This window comes from Manis javanica, chromosome 13 (assembly GCF_040802235.1).
Source record: "Manis javanica isolate MJ-LG chromosome 13, MJ_LKY, whole genome shotgun sequence".
In the NCBI taxonomy this organism is placed as follows: Eukaryota; Metazoa; Chordata; class Mammalia; order Pholidota; family Manidae; genus Manis; species Manis javanica.
Window position 1 is genome coordinate 71,979,110 of NC_133168.1, and position 25,489 is coordinate 72,004,598.

A 25,489-nucleotide genomic window follows, 5' to 3' on the forward strand; every position below is an offset into this window, starting at 1 on the left:
CATCAAATGTAGATATACTAAACACTCCCTTTAAAAATAGATGACCAGACTAGATAAAAAAGCTGGAACTAACTACATACTGTTTGAAAGAACTATCCTTGTGTTGAGTATCAGAAAGGTAGAAAGTCAAATAATGGAAAAAGATACACCACTGCAAGCAGTACACATAAGAAAGGTGGGCTGGCTAAAAACAGTAGACAAAATTCACTTCAACAAGAAGTGTAATCAGATAAATTAACATTTGTAACAATAAATTGATTAATTCATTGGGAATACATAATAATTAAACAATTATAAATGTGTATGCTCATAATGGCAGGGCTTCAAAAACATGAAGCAAAAACTGATATGACAAAAGGGAAAATAGACAAATCCATATCATAGTTGGATATGTCAGTAACTGATAGAACATTTAGAGACAAAATTAGTAAGGATATAAAAGATCTGACAAAATTATCAACCACCTTGACTTAATTGATATTTAAAGGACACCATATCCAAGAATTGCAGAAACACATTCTTTGCCAGTGTGCCTGGAACTGTGACAGACTGACCTTATGCTTGAAAATAAAACAAGTTGCAAAAAATTTAAAAGGATTGAAATCTTACATAGTATGTTCTCAGACCACACAATAATTCGATTAGAAATAAACAATTATAAATATGTAGCAATGAAATAATTTATCAATAAACCAAATTTCTCAACAAACTCACTTCTCAACAAAACATGGATGAAAAAAGAAATCATAATGAAAATTAGAAAATACTTTCAACTTTTACAATGAAGATACAACATATTAAAAAAGTGGGATAAGGTTAAGATGGTCCTTAGATTTTCCTTAGAGGGAAATTTATAGTTTTAACAATTATATTAGAAAAGAAAAAAATTAAAATCAATATAAGATTCCAATTTAGGAATCTAGAAAAAGATGAGCAAATCAGACTCAAAGTTAATTGAAAGAACATAATAATAAAGATAAGAGCAGATACAAATTAAAGAAAACCAACAGCTCAAATTAATAAGGCAAAAAGTTGGTTTTCTGAAAAAATAAAATTGATAAACCCCTAGCAAGACTGAGAAAATTACCAATATCTACAGTAAATGATTTTATATATATTAAGTGGATGATGGAAGTATATTATGAACAGCTTTATGCCAATGTATTGAACAACTTAAATAACATAAAATAATTCTTGAAAAAACTAATTTAACCAAAAAGACCCAAGACGGAATAGAGAATAAGAATAGTTCCATATCTTTTGAAGACATTGAATTTGTTATCATAAACTTTCTCTCAAATAGGAATCCAGGACCAAAGGAATTGACTGATGAATTCTATGAAACATTTAAGAAAGAAATAATACCAACCCTAAAAAATCCTTTCAGGAAAAAAAAAAATGAACAATTCCCACCTTGTTTTATGAGGTCAGGAGAATCCTGAACCAAAACCTGACTAAGACATAACCCCCGCCCCCAAAAGTCATTAACCAATTACTCTTATGAACATAGATGCAGTTTTTTCCCCCACAAAATATTATTAATTTAAATACAGGAATATATGAAAAGGATAATACATTTTCAACAAGTGAGGATTATCTTAGAAATATAGATTTATTTAGCATTCAATTATCAATGAACTATCATATCAGCAGAATAAAGGAGAAAACTAATCATCTCAATAGGTACAGAGAGAACATCTTGTAAAATTTAGCATCCATATATATAAATACCCTCAGCAAACTATAAGTAAAAGACCTCCTCAATTTCATAAAGGACATCTATGAAAATCCTAAAGATAACATCATACTTAAGGACGAAATATTTGATGCCTTCTCCAAGGTTTGAACAATTCAAAGATGTCCACTCTTTTTTTTTTAATTGTCTAAAATTAAAAAGGGCTGTAAATAATTACTTAACTCTAGTTCGCTGCTTTACTTTTCATGGTGGCGTGGGTTAGCAATTCTGAAACCTTTTTTGTATTCTCAGCCTGAGGAAATGAATAAATATATTGAAGATAATGGGAGTAAGGAGCTAGAAATATGGAAAGTAAGAAGCATGCAATACAGCCTGTAGTTTTTTTTTATAGGAACTGTATGAATCAGTTTGAAAACATGTTTTCACATTCAGAAAAATAAATATATGTGTTTATATTTTTATGGAGATAGAAATAGATAAAGATATACTAACATGTACATATTTTTCTCTCTAAAGGAACTAGGCCCCCTTGGAGAAATGATAGATTGCAGAACTGGGACAGGAAAAGCACAGGATGAGCCTGGAACATTGGATTGAGTCAGTAGGGAAGCAAGGAATGTTTCAGTCACATCAAATTACACTGGTTATACCTTGAAGGAGCTTTCTCTCACCAAATCTGGAGCAATCTGAATATAAAAATAACTATCAATAATAACAGATTATAACCCATTGACTAATATAAGTATCTATGGGGCCATACTGGTATAAATAAACCAGTCAATAGATACATAAATGGAGACAAAGGGAAAGTTCTTTCTTATCATAAAATATCAAGAAAGTGGGGAGAAGAAGAAAGGCAGGGAGGAAGGGAGAGAAAGAAAGGGAAGAACGAAATAGGAAGATGGGGATGATGGATGCAAACATTAGTGGGTAAGAGTTTGATGGAGAACAAAATAGTTATGTTCTTTCTTATTGATTAAAAAGAAAAATAATAACTTTATATTGGGAAAACCCAGTGGAACCATCCTACCCTAATGACTGAGATGAACATTACCCAGTACTGAGACAAACCAACACTGTTTGCCCTGATGCTGAAAAAGACAAGAGATCATTTCACTGACACTACTATCAAACACACATAACCTGATTTTTTCAGCATATCTAAATGAGCTAAATAGAAAGATTGAAAAATAATCACAGCTTATTAAAAAAAATTTTTTGACTTACATTGTTCCAGAAAAGATGTGAAATACAGTGTAAGTTACTGTGTTACATCTTGAAATAATTTTAAACCAAGAAATAAATCTGTACTAGAACGAATTAAAATGTCTCCTAAGATGAAATAGTATTATAGGAACAATAGAAACTTGTAAAAATCAAAACTTCTAGAAAATATAGTTGCACTCTTTATTCTATTGAATCATCTATAATGAAGAATGCCCCCGATATTTTTACAGCAAAAATAGGAATAATCTTCAGGTTTTACCAGTATATTGTTATGGAGATGTTTGTGGGAGATCAAGGACAGGCATTTTTTTCTGAATTAACAATCTGGCTAATGACCCCTGGAAGAGATCCAAAAGAGTAAGTAGACACTCTCCTAAATATTTCAACTTCCTTGTGAAAGAAAATGATATACGTAGTGAAAGTTGCTGAAAAAGGGGAAAATAATAAGAATGTAAGTAATATTTGCATATGAATGTAGTATTTACAAGGCAGTTTCACATAATTTTTGATCTTACAACCAACCGTTGTTGTAGGTAGTTTTCAATTATTCATTCATTTCAATGAAGTTTTTATTTCCCAGAAATGCCAAGGATGCCAAGAAAAGTTTTTTCTTGGATTTGGTTTCTATGTATTCAGAAAATAAATAGAAGTCAAGCAAGTTGTTTCATTGACGAGCTTTAGTTTAGAAATAGCATTAGACATTTCTCAAAATCCACTCTTTACAGAAGAGACAAGAAATTTCTGGAAGCCACTATGCCTTCTTTTGGAATTCCTTCTAAGCAGCATTTTTAGTTGAGATACGTGTTTGTTTCGCTCGCATTCCTTTAAGAAGCGAAGGGGTGTTGACCGTCTGTGTGTAGGTGTTCTGAACACCAACCTGGGCTCTTGCCACTGGGAGCAAATTTACAGAACTCCGACCTTTACTCTCCTGGGCCCCCCTGCAGGCATTTCATTTTAGGAGTGGTAGAATTTTTTTCCCATCACCCACAGGAAGCTTCTCCTTTTACCATTGTTTACTGTTCAGTTGCATGTTTTATAATCAGCAAAATGTTTGGGAACCTTTGTCCTTATTTATAATTTTTCACTTCTTTAAAACTGAGTGCAAACTTTCTTGCTTCTCAGTTAAAAAGTGTGTGTATTTTGGGTGTGAATTTTGGCTTGGGCTTGAGGTACATTCCAGCTTTCGCCAGCACCCGTAGCTGGAAGCAGTGCGGACATGCTTCTTTGAAATTGTGTGAGGAACCTTGGTCTAGAAGAAGCAGCAGGCCTGACAGAGACAAGTATCTTGTCATTCCAGCTACGTTACCTGTGTGCACCTTCCTGAAACCTGGTGAGAGCCCTATCCTGGGTTTGACTGTGAAGAAGTGCCAGACAAACCCAAATTGACACAAAATGAATGGCCTATACTCTTCTAAAATGTTAAGATCAAGAAACAAAAAGAAAGAAAGGGGTGGAGGTGTTCCACAGGGAAAGAGACTCAAGAGACTTAATGCCTAAGGGCCATGTATAATCCTGACCTGAATCCTGACCTGGGAAAATAACCCTAAAGGACATTATTAGGACAATTGATGAACTTGGAATATGGACTGTATGTACATGTGTGTATGTATTTGCCCAGAATTACATAAGCCCAGAGAAGGATATATACTAGGTTGTTAACATTAGTTACTTGGGAAAGAGTTGGGGTTGGGGATGCAAAGGAATAATATTACACTTCAAAAAAAAAAAAACATGTAAGATGAAAACAGCACACAATACTGTTGGGAGCCGGGGCTATGTCCCTTCCCCCACGTCTGAACGCAGCATGGGAAAGCACAAGCTTGAGAGCAACCGGTGCAGTCCTCGGAAGTTATCTGCTCACAAAAACTTATCTTGTCCTTGAAGATGGGCCAAGACTCCTCACTCTGAAAATAGGGAGACCTTGAGGATGTGTGAAAACACCTCCCCGCCAGCGCCACCTAAGGTCCAATTATCTCCTGACCCACCCCTTACTTGCTACTTGTATAAATTGAGCCTGTAAACAATAAACTTCGCCAGCTTGATCAGACATTATGTCTTGCTGGTCATTCTTTGTGTCTCTTGCTTGTCTCATTTCTGCAGGCGTCTCCGGCACACTCCACGTTCGTCCCGCGGGCCGGGACACAATACAATTTCATTTTTGTTAAATGATAAAGAAATATGTGTATGTACACATTTTATGCATACAGTGACTTACATAAAGATGGTCAACAAAATGTTAATGGTTATCTTAAGGTGATGGGAATTTGAGCAACAGTTGCATTTTCCATATTTATGTGTAATAAATTTTTTCTTTTTTTGTAATATTTTCTTCTATGCACATGTATTATTTTTATAAAACTCTAAAAAGTAATTTTTCTGTGTTAAAGAGACAAGGAAAAGTCATTTGGAGAAAATTACAAGAAAAATTCAGATTAAATTTTTTTCTGCCTTATCCATTTTTTTTCTTGTAGTGCTGAGTTTATTACTTTAAACATCTTACATGTTTTGACACAAGATGTTCCCAGATGTGCCGAGCACATGTAAAAATGGGAGCAAACTCTCCCAGTTGGGAGGAATTGGGGCATCTGCTTTTCTGAAGAATTTTGTATGCTATGGGAGCTTCCTGCCATCCTAGAGCTCTCCGAAGAAATCCCTTTCTGGAGATTTCATAGTTCTCCCTCCAGGACTATGTCCCTTTGGCCTCTGCGTGCTTTGACCACACTGTGTGCACATTCATCCTGGCTGCAAAAGATACATACATCATATAATGTCCTGGGATCTGAATGTCTTTCCGTTTCACTATGGATAAGACCCGTACTTCCTCTTGGCTGCCTGGAGGCAGTCTTAGAATTACTGAGGTGCGTTTGTGGAATGCTTTGAACTGCTCAGATGAAAGGAACGGAGCTCTAATTTTGTTAGTACCATAGCTCCTGTTGTCTGTGGACCAAACCAGATACGAACAAGGAAAGACCCGCTGGAATCAAAGATACCAACAATCAAGGGAGGGCCAGCGTGGTCGCGTGGTCTAAGTGCTCAGGCTGTGAGGGTGTTAGGAGGGTGATCAGATGTAAAGAAGATAGAGTTCATGCTCCCAGGAGGAGCGCTCGAGTGATACCTGATGGGCTGGTAGCTAAAGTTTAGCATTTCCAGCCCTCAGGTGGCATACCTATGAGGCAGGCCCTGCACCGCTTCTCAGTTACCTGAGCTTCAGTTACCTACAGTAACTTGCTTCATAAGATGCTTTATAAGCTTCTCCCGTCCCCTATCGGACTTCCTCATATCCTAGCGGGTTTTCTGGAATCCCCTCCCAAGTAAACTACTTGCACTTGAAACCTTGTTGATTCTACTGCAACTAGAAACATCGTGAGTTTCCCCACCATTTCCTGAGATCCTAACCCCTTTTGTTCTGCCTTTCCAAACCGCCCAGTCCCAGAGTCCCACTTTGCTACAGTCTAAGTCTCAAGAGGGTTCTCTTTCCTCTGAGGTCAAGATACTCTACTTGATCAGCAGTTGGTCATACACAGTATACTCTTTCCATTGGCTAGTGGACTGGAGTCAAAAAACTGGGATTCGACGTAGATCTTGGCCATGAATCCTGAGTCTCATACTCATTAGTAGCATCGGGCAAATCACGTGACTTCTCTGCTCTTCACTTCCCTCCTCTGCGAAATAAAGATAATGATCCTTACTTTGTTGGTTTGTCCTCTGGATTTAATGAAGTAAATGAATCAAGATCCAGGACATTGCCTAGTTCAAGAAGATACTCCAGAAAGGAGAGTTATTTTTATAGTATTTTCTTTCATTATTTACTTTCTCATGAGTGTCATCTTTCCTGAACTAGATTGTAGTTTCTCTGCCATATTCAACTTCTTTATCACATTGCCTTCCACACAACAGGCACTAATTAATTATCATTGGTTTCCTAAAGCTTTAAATCAGAGGATGCACTCTTTCAATTCAATATTCATTTATAGATTATTTGTTATTGTGTAGCATTCTCAAGGAATTTTTAGCAGGTGACTCCTTTTCTGGACCTCAATTTACTCATGTCCAAAACAAATGTTTTGGTCTCTAATTTTAGAGGCCCTGAAGTTCTAGCTTTAAAGTTTGGAACCTATATATTCATTGAGGGCAAAGTACTGCATGTTACTCTTCTTTCTGACCCCTCAACACTTAATACAGTGATGGTCACAGATTAAATGACTTCCCAGTGCTTGTAAAGTCCAGATGCCTCACTGGTACTGTCATTTCCAAGTGTTACCTCTTACCATGCACCTAGTCCCTCATTCCATTCCAGCCACTCTGTCTTTTCTTTGTTCCCCTATAATTTTCTAGGTTTGGTCTGCCTTAAGGCCTTCACACTTGCTGTTTTTCTCCTTTGGTTCTCTTCACATGTCTCCTCCTTGGAGGCCTCTTTCCCAAACTCCCTGCCCACACACCCCATCCCATTAGCCTGCTTTGTTTCTATGTTCTTGTAATCACTCTCTGGAATGGTCTTATCATTTAGTCACTTTTGTGCTTTCATTGTTTGCATTTTATTTGCATTTATTGTTTGTTCTTTCCACCTATCTCTCTAGCCCCCAAATATAAACATCTACCTCAATCCTTTTATATCCTTGCCAATAAAATAGTACTTAAAAACAGATAGAGCACAAACTCGTCTCTAAATAAATAATCGGGAAATGAATGAATGAACTCCATCACACCTTATAGTTTTTGGTGGTGAGCTAAAATCCACAGTTGTCACGGTAGGTTCTAGTGAACTTCTTTAGGTATGCACCCTAAATCAATTAATTGCCATAGGCTGAGTAAACATGGAGTGAATGAAATAAGGAATTCGTAGGAAGACAACTGCAAACAATCACATCAGCTTACCTAGAAGCTTACTTGCAATGGAAAATTTAGATATAATTTTAAAAGAAGTAATTTATTTTTATTATGGAATATTTCACATATAAACATAAGCTTAGATGTGGTAGGTAAGAACAGCCTAATGGGCCCTCTTGTACACTCTGTTGGACAGACTCTAGGGCGGCCCCATCATCCTCAAATGCATACCTTTGTATAATCCCCTTAAGTGTGTGTGAAACCTGTGATTTGTTTTCTAACCAGTAGAATACGGCACTTTGTTACTTTGTTATATAAAATTCCTTGTTGGTAACAGACCTTCTCTAGGGACTCTGCTGGCTTGAAGAAATAAGCGGCCATGCTGGGAAAGGCCATGTGACAATACCAACTGTGTGTGTGACAATGTCCTCATAGACACTGCGGGCAATCTCCAGTTGACTGCCAGCAAAAAGCCTGGGTCGTTAGTCTTACAGCTACAAGGAACCTGAGAGAACATGGAGACTGATTCTTTTCCAGTTGAGCCATTGATGAGAACACAGACTGGGCAATGTTTTGATGGCCAACCTAAGCAGTGGATCCCAGGTGCCTGGACACCTGACATATAAAAACTGTGAGATAACAAATCTGTGTTGTTTTAAGATGCTAAATTTGTGGTAATTTGCTGGATTAGATAAGTAGTACAGATATATCACTTAATGTCAAAAGTTTCAACAGTTTGCCAGTATTGTTTCATTCATACCCTCATGTGTTTTAAGGATGGGCAGGAGGGAGTATTTTAAAACATTAAGTAATTTTAGTATGTATGTCTAACAGAGGAGGCTTTAAAAAAGTATAAGCATGATGCCAGAAAAATTAACAAGAATAGGAATGGGAGCCTTTTTAAAAAAATCATCAAGTCAAGGGATCTAGTATACAAATTGGACACTTGCAATAAATTTAATAACATTCCATTGATCCCATGAGGTAAAGGGTAAGAGCATATAAGAGCTTTTACTTGAAATGTGAGGCTTGCCAGTTTTCTCTTTAAAAATAATGCAGCTATAAAGTACTTAATTGTTCTATAATATGCCCCTCTGTATTTGATAGCTAAAAGCACTCAAACTCAATTCTAACTACATTTAGGATCCTACTCATTTCCCTAACCTGCTTTGGAATGGACCCTTGTAAATTCCATTTTTGATAGGTAACTCCATATAATTTCATGTCATATTGTAACTGCCATCCCCACTTTGTTCTTACTATATACAGGAAGTTCTTCCCTACTGGCCCCAGTTCTTTTTCTCTCTTGGATAGACGAAGCCCCCATCACATTGACATTGCTCTCTGAGGCAGCGCTTTGTACGGAAGTTCTCAGGGCTCTGGGTTCAGTCCCGTTTCTACCATCGGGGCGCTTTGTGACCTCTAACAAGTAGTTAAGCGATCTCTAAGCTGGATACAATCGTGCCTCGCAGGGTTAGTAACCTCGTAGTGAGGATTAGATAAAGAACGTGTGTAACGTGTAGAGTGCCCAGGGCAGGGAAGGGACAACCACTCCCCACCATTCCCTTTGTTAGTTCTCATCTCCAACCACAGAGCCCTAGAACGCCTAGCACCGCGCCTCGCCCGCCCTCGTCGCGAGGGATGCAGGGATTTGCAGTTTTTTGGTCCCCGAGTCGGGTTTCCGCTCGGAGCGGAAAGGCGAGAGGAAAAACTACACATCCCAGTGGGCAGTGAAAGGAAAGTGGGGCTCGGAAAACCGAGCGTCCCCACCAGCTGCCTTCGCTTTCCGTTGCCCACCGGCTGAGCCCACCGCGGCAGGGCGCGGAGTACCCGTGGCTTTACGGGGCTATCGGGCGGGGCCGGGGCGGGCGGTCCCTATGCTGCCGTTGGAGCTCGCAGGGGAGAGGACAGAAATAAAGCGAGCAAATAGCGCTCGTCGCGAAGTGGGAAAGAAAGGATCGGTCGGGGAGGGAGCAAGCCAAGCAGAGCCCGGCCGCCATAGGCATGTCCTCCGGGAGTCAGGAAGGGGACCCAGGCCTTTCCACTCTCCCCTCCTCCCGCCGCGGGGAGCCTGGAACCCGGCCGGGCCCGGAGATCTCCGCCTCCAGCCCCCGTCCCGGTGTCCGGCTCGCCTCGCGCCGTCCCTCCCCATCCTGGCGCCGGGCACCCCCACCCCGCGCCGCGGGAACAGTAGAGTCCCCGCAACTAAGTCGAGCCGGGGCCGGCCGGGGAGGATCGCCTCTCCGCGCCGCTTCCTCAGGTCCCCGGGAGTCGCAAGAGTGGGTTTGCGTGTTGCTGCGTGAATGTGTGTGTGCCGAGGCGGCGGCCGCTGCTGGGGCTAAACCCAGAGAAGCCGGGAGGCGGGCAGGATGCCCGGGAGCGCTCGCCGACCGTCCTCGGGCGCTGCCAGAGGAGCCCAGCGCCTCTGCGGGGGGCCTGGGGTCGGAGCCCCGCGGGGCTGGGCCGGGCTTCGCCCGTGAAGGGGAGGTGCCGGGGGAGGAGCCAGCGGGCTGGCGAGGCGCGGGCCACAGCCCACCGGGCCGGGAGGAGGCGGGCCGCTCCGAGCGCGGCGCGCGCGCCGGGGCTGAGGCTTGCAAACAAGTGTCTGTGGCGCTCGCCCCGCGGCCCTGAGACGCGCTCCGCCGCCCACCGGCGGCCCTCCTTGCGGCGGGCCTGGCTCCTATGGGGCGGGAGGGGCGAGGAAGCCCCTGGCCGCGCAGCCCGCGAGCCGCCTCCTCGACCCTCGGCCCGGGCGGCCCGGCAGCCGCGCGCGGGGGCCGCGGACTGGGCTCGGCTGCCAGGCGCGCTGGCGGGGTCGCCGTGCGAGCAGCGCCCGGGCTGTCGCCGAGCCCGCTCCTGACAGAATAACGTGCTTGGTTTCCCCACCCCTGGGAGGGGTTGCCGGTGCCGCGAGCTGCCTCCCAGTTTCCACCGCTCTCTCCTGGGGAGGATCCGCCGCCGGGAGGAAGGATTAGAATAAACCTGGCCGAGGCGCTCAAGTGGCTCCCGAGGAAGCCGGCACCGGGGCCGGTGCCTCGTGTCCCCTCGGGGCGCAGCGCTCGCGGGTCGGCGGGCCGGAGCCGAGGCGCGGCCGGCGGGCCGGGGGCGGCGGCACAGAGCAAGCCGCCGGGCAAGGGAGCGGGCGCGTGGCGAGCCCGGGGCGGGCCGTGCGGCCCCCTGCGCCCCGAGGGGCCCCGGCGCCCCGGCGCGCGGACTGGAAGCGACCGAGGACCGCCGCCGCGGGCCGCGGGCGAGCCCCGTCCCTCCAGGAAGGGGATCCGGCTATGACAGCTGGGCTCCCCCAAGGGTTAACCTGGGTGTCCTCGCCGAAGTTGTCGCCGAGCCGGGAGCCCGCGTAGGGGCCGCAGCGCCGCGGCTCGGGGGGCTGCCGGGCGGCCGGCGGCGGTCGTGGCTCGGCGGGGCCCGCGCGGCCGGGGGGCTCCTGGGGGCGTGCGCCCTCCGCCGGCTGCCCTCGTGGATGCCTCCCGGCGGCGGCGGGCCCATGAAAGACTGCGAGTACAGTCAGATCAGCACCCACAGCTCCTCCCCCATGGAGTCGCCCCACAAGAAGAAGAAAATCGCGGCCCGGAGGAAATGGGAGGTTTTCCCGGGAAGAAACAAGTTCTTCTGCAATGGGAGGATCATGATGGCCCGGCAGACAGGCGTCTTCTACCTGACGCTCGTCCTCATCCTGGTCACTAGCGGACTCTTCTTCGCCTTCGAGTAAGTGGCGGCGAAAGCTCCGCGACGCCTGGGTCCCCTCGCCCTCCCGACCCCGGCCCCTCCTCTCGCTACTTTCGTTTTCTAGAAGCCTTATCTGCTGTACATTGTTATATAATGCAAACCCGCGCGCTCTCTTTTTCTTTTTAAGGTCCATTTGCTTTTCGGTCCCCGGGGTTAATGCAGTCCTGGGCCGGGCTCTGGGAGTAGAGAGGGGCAAGGGGACACCTGTCAGGTGTGGAGGCCTCGTTGCTCCCAGGGTAAGGTGGCACCTCACAGGTGACCGGTTCCTGGCGCTCTCTCTACTGAGTTTGCAGACTAGTAAACCAGCCCAGATGTGGCTTTCTGTGGGAAGCGGGGGTGAGGCAGATTGTTCCGGCGGCGATAAATAGAACCGACTTCCTTTCTTGCTCACAAGCTGTAGAGCATATTGTTAAGCCCACTTCACTAAATCTTCTGTATACCTTCGCCGAATAAGGAAGAATCTTGGTTATTTTAGGCCACCCCTTGTAGCCTGGGAGGATAATTTCATTTTTCATTCTCCTTAGATGTTCACTCTTGATCAACAATTTCTGATTTCCCACGAGGTTTTTAAACTCTTCACTTTCAAAAATGTTTCAATAAAATATGTTCCAAACAGACACATTCCCCTCCCCTCCCAATATCCGGGAACAGGTGGAAGGAGACTTTAGGCCTGTTCAGGAAGAGCATGACGCTGCCCAGTAACTTCAGATTCCAGAAACAATACTTTGGAACTTTTGGGCTTTTATTTGGAAAAAGTGTATGCAAGTCTTCATCGTTTTCAGGAAAATCAGATTGGACAGAGGCAACTACCCTCCTGCCAACTAATGAAAGATCTTCTTATTTATTAATAGATTAGATAAAGTAGTTTAACTACATGCCAGAATCAATTTCAATTGCTCTTATTGGGTCCAACATTTGCAATGCAGTTTCCTATGTAATTCCTGGTATCTTAATGCTCAATAAAAGTTGTAGCTACTTCAAGTTCCCTACTCCCCAGTCCCCAATTATTTAAAAAACCATTATATTTATTGGGGGCTCTTTGCATTTCCTATGCCCTAGTTATTATGGCATATGATACTCTTCCAGTCTCCATCTTCTTTTGGATAGGGTTAATTAGAATCTTCTGTGTTTATTTACTTTTGACTCTGATAAATATTAATAGGCTTTGATTTTGTGCCTGGCTTTTGATATTCCAAATGCTGTCTCAATCAGAAATGGATGACCACGTGACAGTGTAACACTTTTCGCTTAAAGCTCTCCCACTCTGAGGGGAAGCATTTTGTATCTGAACATTGGGCTATGATGAACAATTTTAACAGGATTGAGTTAGAATAGGTGAAGAGAGAGATCTTGGAGGTAAGCTACTCACCTCCCCAGTCCACTTGTAACTATGTAAATTTTCTCTCCCTGAAGCTTAACTTTTGTGCATGTTTGAGACTAGTTGGAGTCTGTTGGGGTACCTGAGGATGGGAGGGGAAGGATGCCTGGGCTTTTGGGGTGGCAGTAGAAGTGCTCTGTTCCTCCTGCTGTTGCTCCACTTGTCCCCTTCCAGAGCCAGTCCCTGTCCTTGCAGACCTGGGAATCCGGGTAGTTTGCATCCTGAGTCATAATAAATTCAGGTGCTGGCATGATGCTGCTGGGGAGTTGAACAGAAATGCCATCCTTCTAATGGTGGCTTTCCTTATAGGTCATCCTTTAGATAGTGTTCACTATGTTCCTAATATTAGAAGAAGTTTTGAACAGTTCAATATTGGCATTTTTGCTCTTTTTAGCAATTTTAAGAGAAAATAGATTAATTTTGAGATTCTGTGACAGCTTTAGCCCCAAGTGTGCTTCATGTAGGATGATGAATATTTCATTTTCTATATACACCCAAATTCCCACTGTATGGGCAGGGATCCCCTGCAGTTATCGCTTACCATCTTTTGTTTTCTTCATTCAAGCATTGCTTTTAATGAGATCACCATAAATTCGCTTTCATTTCTTGATCTCTGTGTGTGCTTCTTCCTAGAGTTCCCCAAAATCCTCACTAGAAGGTTGTTAGGGAACTTTCTCTGCATCAGTGTTGTGTTCGCTGATGACTGTAGGAATAAACGTGCATTGGGATTTTATTAGCTACCACTGGTAGCTTCATATTTAGATTAGGGTGTGTGTGTGTGTGTGTGTGTGTGTGTGTGTGTGTGTGTGTGTGTGTGTGTGTGTGTGTGTGTGTGTGTGTGTGTGTGTGTGTGTGTACCTTGCGTGTGTGTGTGTGTGTGTGTGGTCCTTGTGTGTATGTGTGTGTGTGTGTGTTCCTTGTGTGTGTGTGTGGTCCTTGTGTGTGTGTGTGTGTGTGTGTGTGTTCCTTGTGTGTGTGTGTGTTCCTTGTGTGTGTGTGTTCCTTGTGTGTGTGTGTGGTCCTTGTGTGTGTGTGTGTGTGTGTGTGTGTGTGGTCCTTGTGTGTGTGTGTGTTCCTTGTGTGTGTGTGTGTGTGTGTGTGTGTGTGGTCCTTGTGTGCGTGTGTGTGTGTGTGTGTGGTCCTGGTCTCCATGAGTGTTGCTTCAATTAGGCAATTTGAAATTTCAAGAAAATAGGCCTATCCTAGCATGATGTCTCACCATGATGTTGAAAAAAATCACAGGGCTGTTCAAACTATAGAATATTTTAGTCTGGCTAAAAATATTTGTCACTGTGTTGCTTTTAAGTTTTTTATCACTGTTAATGACAGAAAAATTAAATGACTTCGGCCAAATTAATTTGATAGACCCAGAGAACCAATTAGTTACATGCATGGGAAATGAAATACCACCAGGCTAAAAAAAAAAAAGATAAGTGAACTTGGCAGTTTTGTCTGTCCCCTGCCTGCCTGCCTTCTGCCCTTCCTTTAGTTATTTACTGGGCACATACTACGGGATTGCCTATTTGATTAATTTCATGTCTAGGTAACTTTAATATTAGTCAAATTCATTTTCAAACATTAGAGTCCATGTTTCCCCGTACAGTTACACAAAGGCAAATACACAATTTAAAAAGAAGACATAACTTCTAAAGTTAGTTTTAGACTTTTTCCTTCAACTTTTCCCACCTCATCTCTTATTCCTGATCTTGAACAAATGACAAGGAAGTTTGTACAAAAGAAATGGACTTACGGAAACGCAGCAACAGGTGTTGATACTGTCTTCAACCCTGGGGGAAAGGCAGGATAGCAGTTATTATTCCCACAATGAAGATGAAGTGACAGAGGCTTTGCAGAGGTTAAATGATCATCTAAGGTCATGCCCTGACTAGTGGCAGCGCTTCTGATTGCAAAGCCTGTGCCCTTTGCAACCACTGTGCTGCTCTTCCTTCCAAGTATAGATTAGTGGCTAAAGGCATGGATTTGGAAGGACAGATCCCAAGGTTTTTACCAGAAGTATGACCCTGGGCAAATTGTTTGACTTTTCTAAGCCTCAGTTTCCCAATCCGTTAAGCGGGTACTGGATTTAATTTCCATCTTTGGAGCTACCATCAGCAATGTAAAGACAGTAAAGAAAGCTACTAGCAGCAACCTAATGCAACTTTCTACTCCTTTTCAAGAAAGGTGGGGCTATTTTGGCATCTTGGCATGTTTTATTCAACATATGGTGTACTGATGCACAGTGGCAGCATTTCATAACTGCTGAAGAGGGCCGAGAGGAAGCTGGTCGCAGTGCCATGGAGACATCTCTCAGCTCCTTGCAGTTCATAAGGGGCTGGCTCATCAGGGCTCCCCACAGTGTCCTCATTCTCACCCCCCAGGATTGCAATTTGAAAAGTTCAGGGAACATTACAATTTCTTTCTCTCTGAAGTGCACTCACATAGAGCCTGCTTTTGTTTAGAATTGAAAATCTGAAAACAGAAAGTCTTTGGTCTTGAAATGTTGACATTTCACAGTCTCTTAATCACAGGGGCAGAAAGATGAATTAGAAGCCACATGAGGTTGGTGTTTTCAGGAGCATCCTGTGAGGGGAGGCACGGTCTGCTCAGACCTTGGATTTGACCGTCTCCAGTTCTGTGCTGATGCCGAGTGGGGAGATGTTGCTGAGACTGAAGTACTTGAGGCTGAGAGCATCTTAATTTCTCATCACTGGAAGTCTAATGATGAGTTTTCTTTTCCTCCCCCTCCCTTTACTCTCTCCCTTCTTCCCTCCATTTCTTCCTTTTCCTCCTTCTAATTTCTTTGCCTAATCCCCTCTGAAATAATTGATGAATAATTGGTAGTCAGTGGAACTGGTCATGTTTGCCTTGAAGATGTAACAAGGGACTGTCTCCTGTACAAAAGTGCTCTTTCCAATAGTAATTTCTCCCTTATACATTGGAAATACTTTGTTACCTAGTAGAAGATACTGCCCTTATGACATGTAAGGGCCTGTATTTTCTCAACTGCCTCAAGTTCTCTACCATCTCAGAAAATACCTGGAAAGTGTCCCCTCTCCTGGCCAGATGCTGGCCATGCTGTGAATGGTAGAACACCATGGGGTTGGTAGTAGCTGACCATCAGGACTTTATATCCAGCATTCCCTCTTAGCATAGTAGATGCCATCAAGGATACTTCATAATCCACTATGGCGCTACAAGAATTTTAGATGGCTTCAAAACCTTATTAAGGACTCTTGATAAGAGTGTACTAACCCACTCTTTTGTGAGCATGATGAACAGGTGTTAGTTCCATGAGGCTAGGGACTCCATTTGTTTTGTTCACTGATGTATCCTCAGAACCTTGAATAGTACCCGGTACATAGCAGGCTCTCCCTAAATATTTATTGCTTAATGAAATAGTGGTAATAATGAAACATTCTGAAAAACGACATCCTTGTGCTTCAGGGTTTCATTTTGTAAAGTTGTGAACATTAATCAAATTTATAATAATGTCTCATAGGATGTATTTGCCGTAGAAATTTTAATTATTCAATGTAATTCTTCTCATTTCAGAATCAAGCATCATCCTTTTTCAAATGTGTTAATTGAAGCAGAGGAAACAAGATTTTCTTAGTTACTTAGAAGCCTAGTGATAGAACTGGCGAACCAAGAAGTCATTCCAGTTTTTCGTTATTTTTAAACTAAATGCTTTTAAGTAAACAAGGTACTCTGTGATACATATGAATGTTACCCAACAACCACCAACTAAAATAATTTCACATTTAATAGGTTTTTGACTTTGGATGCTTGAATTTATATAATAAAACTCTCGTACTATTGACTGCTTATGTTTTATTGTAATCTCTCTCAGCTAGTGGGAAATGATACCAAATTATGCAGAAAGGACTCCTGAAGGTTCCTATAATAGGATGATGATAGTTAATTATTTAATGGGCCATATCTACATAACCTGGAGATTTTCTTTTGCAGTACAATGTTGCACATAATTTATTCATGGCAGAGTTATTGTGTCTCTCATGGCATGAGAATTTAAATGTTTCAAGAAAGTGTGTTCAGTCTTTCTTGTTCTTTTGTAGCTGAGGCTGTTAAGAAAGGGAAGACAGTGGTGGTCAATAGATTCTTATGATTAATTATATCCAGGAATTTGAATCTGATGAAATGTCTGTTGATTCAGGTAAGGCTTGGGGATCATCTTAATGCTTTTGTTTAATTCTTCACTAAAATAAAACTTGGTCCCAATTCAAATTACTCCTCAACTCCAGAACCACACCAATACCAGGTCTTTTGAATCTACTCATATCTTCTGTTTCAGTTCTGTCCCATCTCTCTGCCCATCCCTGAGGTCACCACCACCTGTGCTTAGTCATTTTTAATGCCTTGACATTTTTCCCCCAAGGTTTTTGAATGTATGCATTCCCAAACAATAGGTTGTTTAGTTTGTCTTATTTTTCTATGTGAAAAAGAAAATTTTCTTATGTATGTTTAAAAAATGATACCTTCTATTGAAAATACTCTCTCTCTCCCTTCCCTTCCCCCACCCTAAACCATTGAAGGGTAAGTTGCAGGCCTCGTGTCCATTTATGTCCAAATTTTTCAATGTGTAATTGTTAAGAAAAAGGACATTCTCTTATATAAAACACAGTAATATCAATTTCAGGAAATTTAACATGGTTATAATAGTCCACATTCAAATTTTGCCATTTGTCCCAATATTGTTGGCTTTAAGTTTATCATTTTCTATTTATCTAAAATTGTTTCTCTTGTCCTCCTTGCATTCTTCTGGTGATTTGCATATTTTTAGCATTCCATTTTATTTTCTTCAAAAAGAATTTAGGCTACATGTCATTTTTTTTTTTTTAGTTGCTTAAGAGATTAGAACATGCATCTTTACCTTATTATAGTCTACCTCCAAATAGTGGTATTGTATATATCACAAAGAATGTAAAAATCCTAAAACTTCATAATCCTGCTTACTTCTTGCATACTTTGCCATATTATAAATAGTCATATGTTATATATTTTATTGTCATATATATCTGCTGTAAACCCAGTAATAGTAGTATTTTAAAGCAGTCATAGTTATTTAAAAGAAACACACACACACATACATATGTACATAAAATGAAGATACTTTAAAACAAAACATATACACAAATATAAAATCTAAAACATATATACATTAATGTGTGAAATAGAGCTATTTGAAACAGAATTATATTTATCTTTACATATTTACCATTTATGGTATTCTTCATTTTTTCCATCTTGTCATTTCCCTTTGGCCTAAAGTTTTTCTTTTAGCATTTCTTGGTGCAGTCTGCTAGTGACAAGTTCTTTTAATTTTTGCTTTTTCTGAAAATGTTTATTGTCTTCATTTTTAAAGAATAAAGGATATTTTCACAGGATATAGAATTCTAGTTTTACAGTTTTTTTCTATCAGAACTTTGAAGATATTGGCCTGTTGTTTTCTGGCCTTTTTCTTTCTAATGAGACATTAGCTCTTTTTATCATTTTCCCTGCATATAATAGTGATTTTTTTTTTCAGCTGATTTTCTCTTGATCTTTTGTTTCTTATTTTCAACAGCTGAATGATGACAGGCCATCAAAAAACAGGTGTGGTTTTCTTTATATTTATCCTGTTTGGGGTTTACTAAAGCTTCTTGGATCTGTGCATTGATATCTTTCATCTGTTTTGGAATTTTTAATCCATTATTTCTTCAAATCCAAATTTCTTCAGTTATTTCTTTTGTTCCCTTCCCTCTCTTTTCCTGGAATTCCATTTATTTATATATAATTACCATTTTATATAATCCCATACATACCGTATACTTTACTCCAGGATTTTATTTATTTATTTATCTATTTATTTACTTTTGCTCTTTTTTTTTCTTCCCTGTGTTTTGATTTGAGTAATTCCTATTGGTCTGCCTTGAGGTTTACTGATCCTTTCCTCTGCTGTGTCTTATTTATGTCAAGCCATCTTTGATATCTTATATTTTATTTTGAGCATCTCTACATTTTAAAAAATAGGTTTTCATATAGTTAAAAAATTACTTCCATTATTCTGAACTTCTGTTCATGTTCCTATTTTCCACTAGACCCTTTATCACATTTTTTGTATTTATTTTAAAGTCCTTGCCTAATGATTCCAACATCCACATCATCTCTGGGTCTGCTTTTTTTGGCTATTTCTTCTTTTGACTATGGACTATATTTTTCTCTCTTCTTTGTGTAATTTAATAATTTTTCACTGCATCCCAGATACTGTATGTAAAAGAATTGTAGAGGCTGCAGTAACTTAAAAGGGTGTGCCTTTTTTTGAGGCCACTAGTGTGTGGGCTGAGTCAATCTAATTTGTTATTGAAATGGGTGTAAGCTTTGGCAAAGCTTTAGTGAGATTTATTTCTTCACTGACTTCAAATGTTTTTGAGGACAGAATTAGGACATTCCCTTTAGTAGGGGTTGGGTTCTGAACCCTAGAAAAACTGGATTTTTTGTGGTTTATAGCCCAGCACCATCTTAGCCAACTGTGGAAGATTTTTGTTTTTCAGTCAGATTGACAGCAGTTTGGGTTACTGGGGAGGTCTCTTTACTTGAAGTCCTGCTCCCACTTTTCTTGTCCTCAGCACGTCTCTCTCTCTGTCCCACTATATCAACTTTTGGAGGGCTGCTACAGTGCCTTGGGTGAAGGCCTAAAGTGCCCAAGGGGGATTTTCTTGGTTTTTATGCCCTGAACCTGCCTTACCAGTTGGGAACATCCCATAGGCATCAGAGCAGGAGTCTTGTCAGCTTTCCTGCCCACTCCCAGCCTTTGGTGTGCTCTTGCTGTGTGTTGGTGAAGATCTACGAGAAAGAGGTGGCTGGTGGTGCAGACTTACTCTGTGGCTGAAGCTCCTTGAGATTTTAATCCATATGATCATCATCCACATGTGGTCATTAAACCTAGTTAAACATTTCCTGGTTTCTCATTACTGCCGCTATGGTGGAGTCCTGTTTTCCTGATACTTTGCCAGGAATGAAAGCAGCTGTTGGCCTTTTCTTCTCCTGGGCTCAACACATTCAGGCTTCCTTGCATCCTCAGCTTCCTGATGCATTTAAAAAACTGCTTTTGTAGCTGATCTGGTTTGTTCTCATTGTCAGAGTGGGAGTGATTGCTCTTAGAATTTTCAGCTTGTGTTTTTTTTTAACTTAATATTGTGTTTCTTAGGTTCATTGATATTGCATATATATGTAATTATTTTTATTGCTCTGATATTTGATTTGTGTAAATATGCTTAATTTATTCCTCGTAATGTCTAATCTTTCTTTCTTTGATTTTTCACTGATTCTTGTTATTTACCCTCATTTTATACAGTAGAATATGAAAGGTTGCCTCTTCATAGGTTTTGATTTCTTAAGTGTGTCCTGGCAGTGACTATGACATCCAGACCCGAAGGCTTAGTCTGGGTAACTGACAGATTAGCCTGGAATTCAATCAGTTATGCTTTTATATAATGGTACAATAGTTATCAAAATGATAAATCTTAACTATCAACTAATCCTTGAAGTTATGTACAATAAAGAGCATGGTTTAAAGAATATGTATCTCTGTGATAAGTGAGGTATTTTATCACAAATCTTCATCTGCTATTTTAATTCCATGCTAGTGTTTCATTTATTTAAAAAAGAAAGCTCTAAATTTTTATCCGCCCCTTATACTAGTTTGGGTTTGGAGTCTCTTCTCTAATCTCATGCCAGGCTTAGATACAAACCCTCAGAGTCCTTGTAATTAAGATTCTGTTACCAACCTCTTCTCATGTAACTGTCTTTAGTTGGAAGTACTGATGGAAGTTCTGACCGAATGAGCCAGCCCTGAGCCCTTGTACACACTTCAGTCTCCCTGTGTTCTACGTAAAAGAGAAACTCTTCCTCAGCCATCAGCTGTCCCAGAGTATAGAGAAAGGTGGCAACACTGTGTGTGTGTACGTTTCTCTTTCCCCGACTCCATCCCTCCAATCTGTAGAAGCTGTACCATCCTTAATTTAGGCCTATTTTTGTCTCTCCCTCCTTGGTCCTTCACAGCTGGAAGCTAACATGCCAGCAGAGTAGACCTCCTTTCAACTTGCTTTCAACTGTAAGACCTTTTTGTTTTAGAACATTTCAGGCACATCTGGACAGAACACACCATTTAAAAATAGAAACTCAGCAATTTCCATACATCTTCAAACTAGGTTTTAAAACTGCTGACCTTGAAGTCCATGGGAATGGGTCTTGCTGTTGAGAGCTATCAGAATGTGACAGGGCTGGGGAAGGTGGCTGATAGGGGAGGGTGTCACCTCTCGGGCTGGGTGTGCTTTGCCTTGACATAGCCTTAGCAGCAGAGCAATGGCTGTCTAACTTACTTGGGAAAGAATTTGAGTTCCATAAGTCGGCTGTCTTTTGTTGGTTTTCAGATGCTTCTTATGATACAGAAAAACAGCTCATTTTAACACAAAACACTGGGGTCTCTTAGAGGCATCAGTTCTACTTGCTGACATGAGAAATTTTTAGATCTCTTCGTATAAAGAGTAGAAATAAAATGGGCCGCCACGATGTGTGTTCCCGGCTGCTTTGACAAAATGCAGTGTTCTTCAGTTTTCTGTTTTTCCCTTTCTTGCAACAGTGTAAGATATTGTGACTGCTTTCTTCTCACTTGAAACTTTTTCTTCCTTTAGCTTTTAGAATGTTCATCTTCTACTTATCTTTAGTTGTTTCTTTTTCTCCTGTATCCATCTATTCTTTCCTCCTTACCCTTCATGAACTTTGTTAATTCCCCTTCTGCCTTTCTTACTTTCTCAAGCAAGTTTGAATTATCACGGTGATCACTCTTACCTTTTCCAGTGACTGTCACCTCTCTCTCCCTCCTGCCTGCTTAGAGCGCCTGACTGTGGGCTTCATTTGCCCGAGCCTGTGGGCATCTCTTACCCAGGTGTCCTCGAAAGCCCAGGAAGAAGTCATTGAAGCCTGCATTGCTAGGGCTCCAGCACTCTCAGTGAAGGCAGCCCTCTCATAGTCCCCAGCTAGGCGTCCTGAAAGCTCTGCCTTTCACCATTTCTTGAATACCTAGGTCATTGCACTCTACAATCCTTTTCTTTGAAGTCTCTCCAGCTGTATTCTTCCTCTCTATTTCCATACTTAATGTGGCAGTTTTCAACCATAGTCATAAAATCTTTAGCCCTCTTCCCATAAAAAGATGGAACATTACTCCTGTCCCCTTCACTACAGGCCAGCCTTAGTGAGTCAGGCTGAAGTAGAACATGGCAGAAGTGACACTGTGTGATTTCAGAGGTTAGCGTAGGAAATGTGATAAAGCTTCTAATGGGTGCTCTCTAGCCCTCTCTGCAGCTTTGGAGCCCTGAGCTGCCAGGTAAGGAGTTTAGCTACATAATATAGAGTCCCCACATCCATACTCCACCATGAAGCCCCTATAATGTAGAGACCAAGCAGAGAGAGTCTAGACCACATAGAGATGCCCGTGGATCCCCAGCTGGTCCAGCCCCCAGCTATTTGAGTCTTCCTGGCCCAAAGGCCAGACATGTGAATGAGGAAGGTGTCACATGACTCCATGCCCCCACCTCCCTCAGGCTTTGAGCCACCCCAGTAGAAGCCAAGTGGAGTGGACATGAGGTGTTCTTGCCACATTTGGTCACATTGCAGATTCATAAACAAAATAACGTTATTTTTAAGTCACTGTATTTTGGGAAGGTTTATTAGATTGGAAAATTTATCAGAAATTCTCAAATGAAGTGTTGAGACTAGTTTGGAGTATACAGCAATGAATGTGTGACTAACAACACTGAAGTTGTAGTGCTGAAGTTTGAGAATTAAAAAAAAAATTATGGTAGAGTCAAGGCTGGCTCTTCTCACCACTTTCACTCGTGTGTCCTTGGCTGGGAGAGAAGGGTTTGCAGTTGGATAATGCATCCTCAGTTGTGCCGAACAGCAGGTGTTCCTTGGGAGAACTCCCCTTCACAGGTCTTGATGGGAAGGTGGTTTGAGCCAGTGGTCTAGCCCCTCCTGACCTCACGCCTGCACCACGTCTCAGCTTCCTTTCTGCAGTGTTCTTCTATGCTGTGTTTGTTATAGTGATACACTCACACCCCCATTGTGTGGAAAAGTAAATGCACACAAAACTGTTAAAATCTGGAGTTCCAGCCCTTTGTGTTTTTTTCACAATTAAGAGTGATAGGTAAGAATCTCTGTTCTCTAAGATCTCTGTGTAGAGCAATCCTGTCTGTTGATTTTGGGGAGGGTTGAATGTGAAAACATGGCCCTGTAGGGACTCTGTTTGATGCTGTTGTGTACTAGGATGTCCACTCCTCCCTGGGTACTGAGAGGGCCAGGGGCCTGGCCCACCTGCCTGCCATGCTTTTGACCCACTGAGGCCTTTCCAATAATAGCCTGTGGTGGCCTTGTGTCTGCAGAGCCACGTTGCCCCAGAAGTGGGCAAATAGACAACTAATGACCCCCAGTGATCTGATCTTTCACATGGACCTCAATTGATAAAATCAACACAGTTTGTTATTTTGAATGGTACTATTTTGGGGTCTTTTAATGCTTTGGATTTCCCACATACACATGCTTGATGGCAGATAAGGGCATTTTTGAACATATAAGCCAAAGTTGAGTTAAATTCTGCAGCTATATATAGCCTATTTGTCTTTCTAACCAGCGAGAATTCTTTACCCAGATTATCTCACACTTACTAACTGATATAAATTTTCCTGCTTCTCTTTAAGATAGCAACCCATGCAAATTAAATTCCAGAATGGTCCCAATGCACACATTCAAGTGGTGCTTACTACTCTATTTAGAAGACATAGTGAGTTTGTGTTTACATTGCTAGTCCATTAGCTATAAGACTATTTCAAAAGATATGCTCTTGTCTCTTTAGGTAAAAAAAAAATTAAGGTAAGAAGTATTTTGAAGCTGTATGCCTTTATTTAGCTAGAAACTATTAACATTTTTTTTATTCAAAAGTTGAAGTGGTAATAAAGGACTTTAAAGTGGCAATAAAGATTCCCACTCATTTATTTTTTATTAAGGTATCATTGATATACAATCTTATGAGGGTTTCACATGAGCAACATTGTAGTTACTACATTCACCCATATTATCAAGTCCTCCCCACATACCCCATTGCAGTCACTGTCATCAACGTAGTAAGAGGCTATAGTCACTACTTGTCTTCTCTTTGCTATACTGCCTTTCCTATGCGCCCCCCTACATTATGTGTGCCTTAATCCCCTTCTCACTCCCCATCCTCCTTTCCCTTTGTTAGCCACTAGTCTGCTGATATTTTGTTCCTTCAGTTTTTCTTTGTTGTTACACTCCACAAATGAGTAAAATGATTTGGTACTTGTCTTTCTCTGCCTGGCTTATTTCACTGAGCTGAATACCCCCTAGCTCCATCCATGTTGTCACAAATGGTAGGGTTTGTTTTCTTCTTATGACTGAATAATATTCCATTGTGTATATGTACCACATCTTCTTTATCCATTCATCTGCTGATGGACACTTAGGTTGCTTCTATGTCTTGGCTATTGTAAATAGAGCTGCAATAAACATAGGGGTGCATATGTCTTTTTGAATCTGTAATCTTGTTTTCTTCAGGTAAATTCCTACGAGTGGAATTCCTGGGTCAAATGGTATTTCTATTTTTAGTTTTTTGAGGAACCTGCATACTGCTTTCCACAGTGGTTGAATTAATTTACATTCCCACCAGCAGTGTAGGAGCATTCCCCTCTCTCTGCATCCTTGCCAACATTTATTGTTCCCTGTCTTTTGGATGTTAGCCATCCTAATTGGTGTGAGGTGATACCTCATTTCAGTTTTAATTTACATTTCCCTGATGATTAGCAATATGGAGCATCTTTTCATGTGCCTATTGGCCATCTGAATTTTTTCTTTGGAGAAATGTCTGTTCAGATCCTCTGCCCATTTTTTGATTGGGTTATTTGCTTTTTGGGTCTTAAGGTATGGGAGTTCTTTATCTATTTTGGATGTTAACCCAATTCCCATTCACTTACAACTGAAACAGTAAATGAGTCCCACTGATTTATAGTTGAACTCTCTGCGTTACAATGAGGTAAGAAAAAATCGATCAGAAAAATGTCTCCTAGAACACAAGATTAATATTCTTTTCCACTCTAAAGAGGATGTTAAATTGTTGGTTTTTGAATGTCGTATGGGTTTGTTTCCTGAATGGGGGCCCAGATCCAGCCTAAAAGGGAAGAGTCAAAGTGTGAAAATAACTGAAGAGTTGTTTCCTTTCTCCTCATTCTCTCTTTTCCCTGTATTAGACCCCTTCAGGGTTATCTGCAGAATTCTAAGGAATTTAGAATGAGATGAGATAGAACATCTCAGGGACTGTCGCCCAGTGAACATCACGGATAGGCTCCCCAGGGAAGCCGAGTCTGGAAAGAAGTTTGCTTATAGAACATTTACCAGGGAGCACCCTCCGATAAACACCTGTTGGGGAGCGAAGGGTGCAGCCTGGGGCAGATGAGTCGCTGTAGTGTCCTGGCTACGGCAGTGGCCTTCATTCCCCTGCAGGCACCAGCAATTGGCTTGGGCTGCCCTAGGCCGGCTCGTGGCAG

At 41.6% G+C, this 25,489-nt stretch overlaps 1 protein-coding gene across 3 annotated transcripts in view; it reads left to right on the top strand.

The window, feature by feature from the left end:
• The first annotated feature begins 11,029 nt into the window (after positions 1 to 11,029).
• ZDHHC14 (zDHHC palmitoyltransferase 14) overlaps positions 11,030 to 25,489 on the top strand; it is a 255,031-nt gene continuing 240,571 nt past the window's right edge. For all 3 annotated transcript variants that reach the window (XM_017657073.3, XM_017657074.3, XM_037023546.2), the window contains exon 1: positions 11,030 to 11,473. In XM_017657073.3, the coding sequence (XP_017512562.1) occupies positions 11,229 to 11,473 (245 nt within the window). In that variant the 5' untranslated portion in view covers positions 11,030 to 11,228. The remainder of the gene's footprint in view (positions 11,474 to 25,489) is intronic.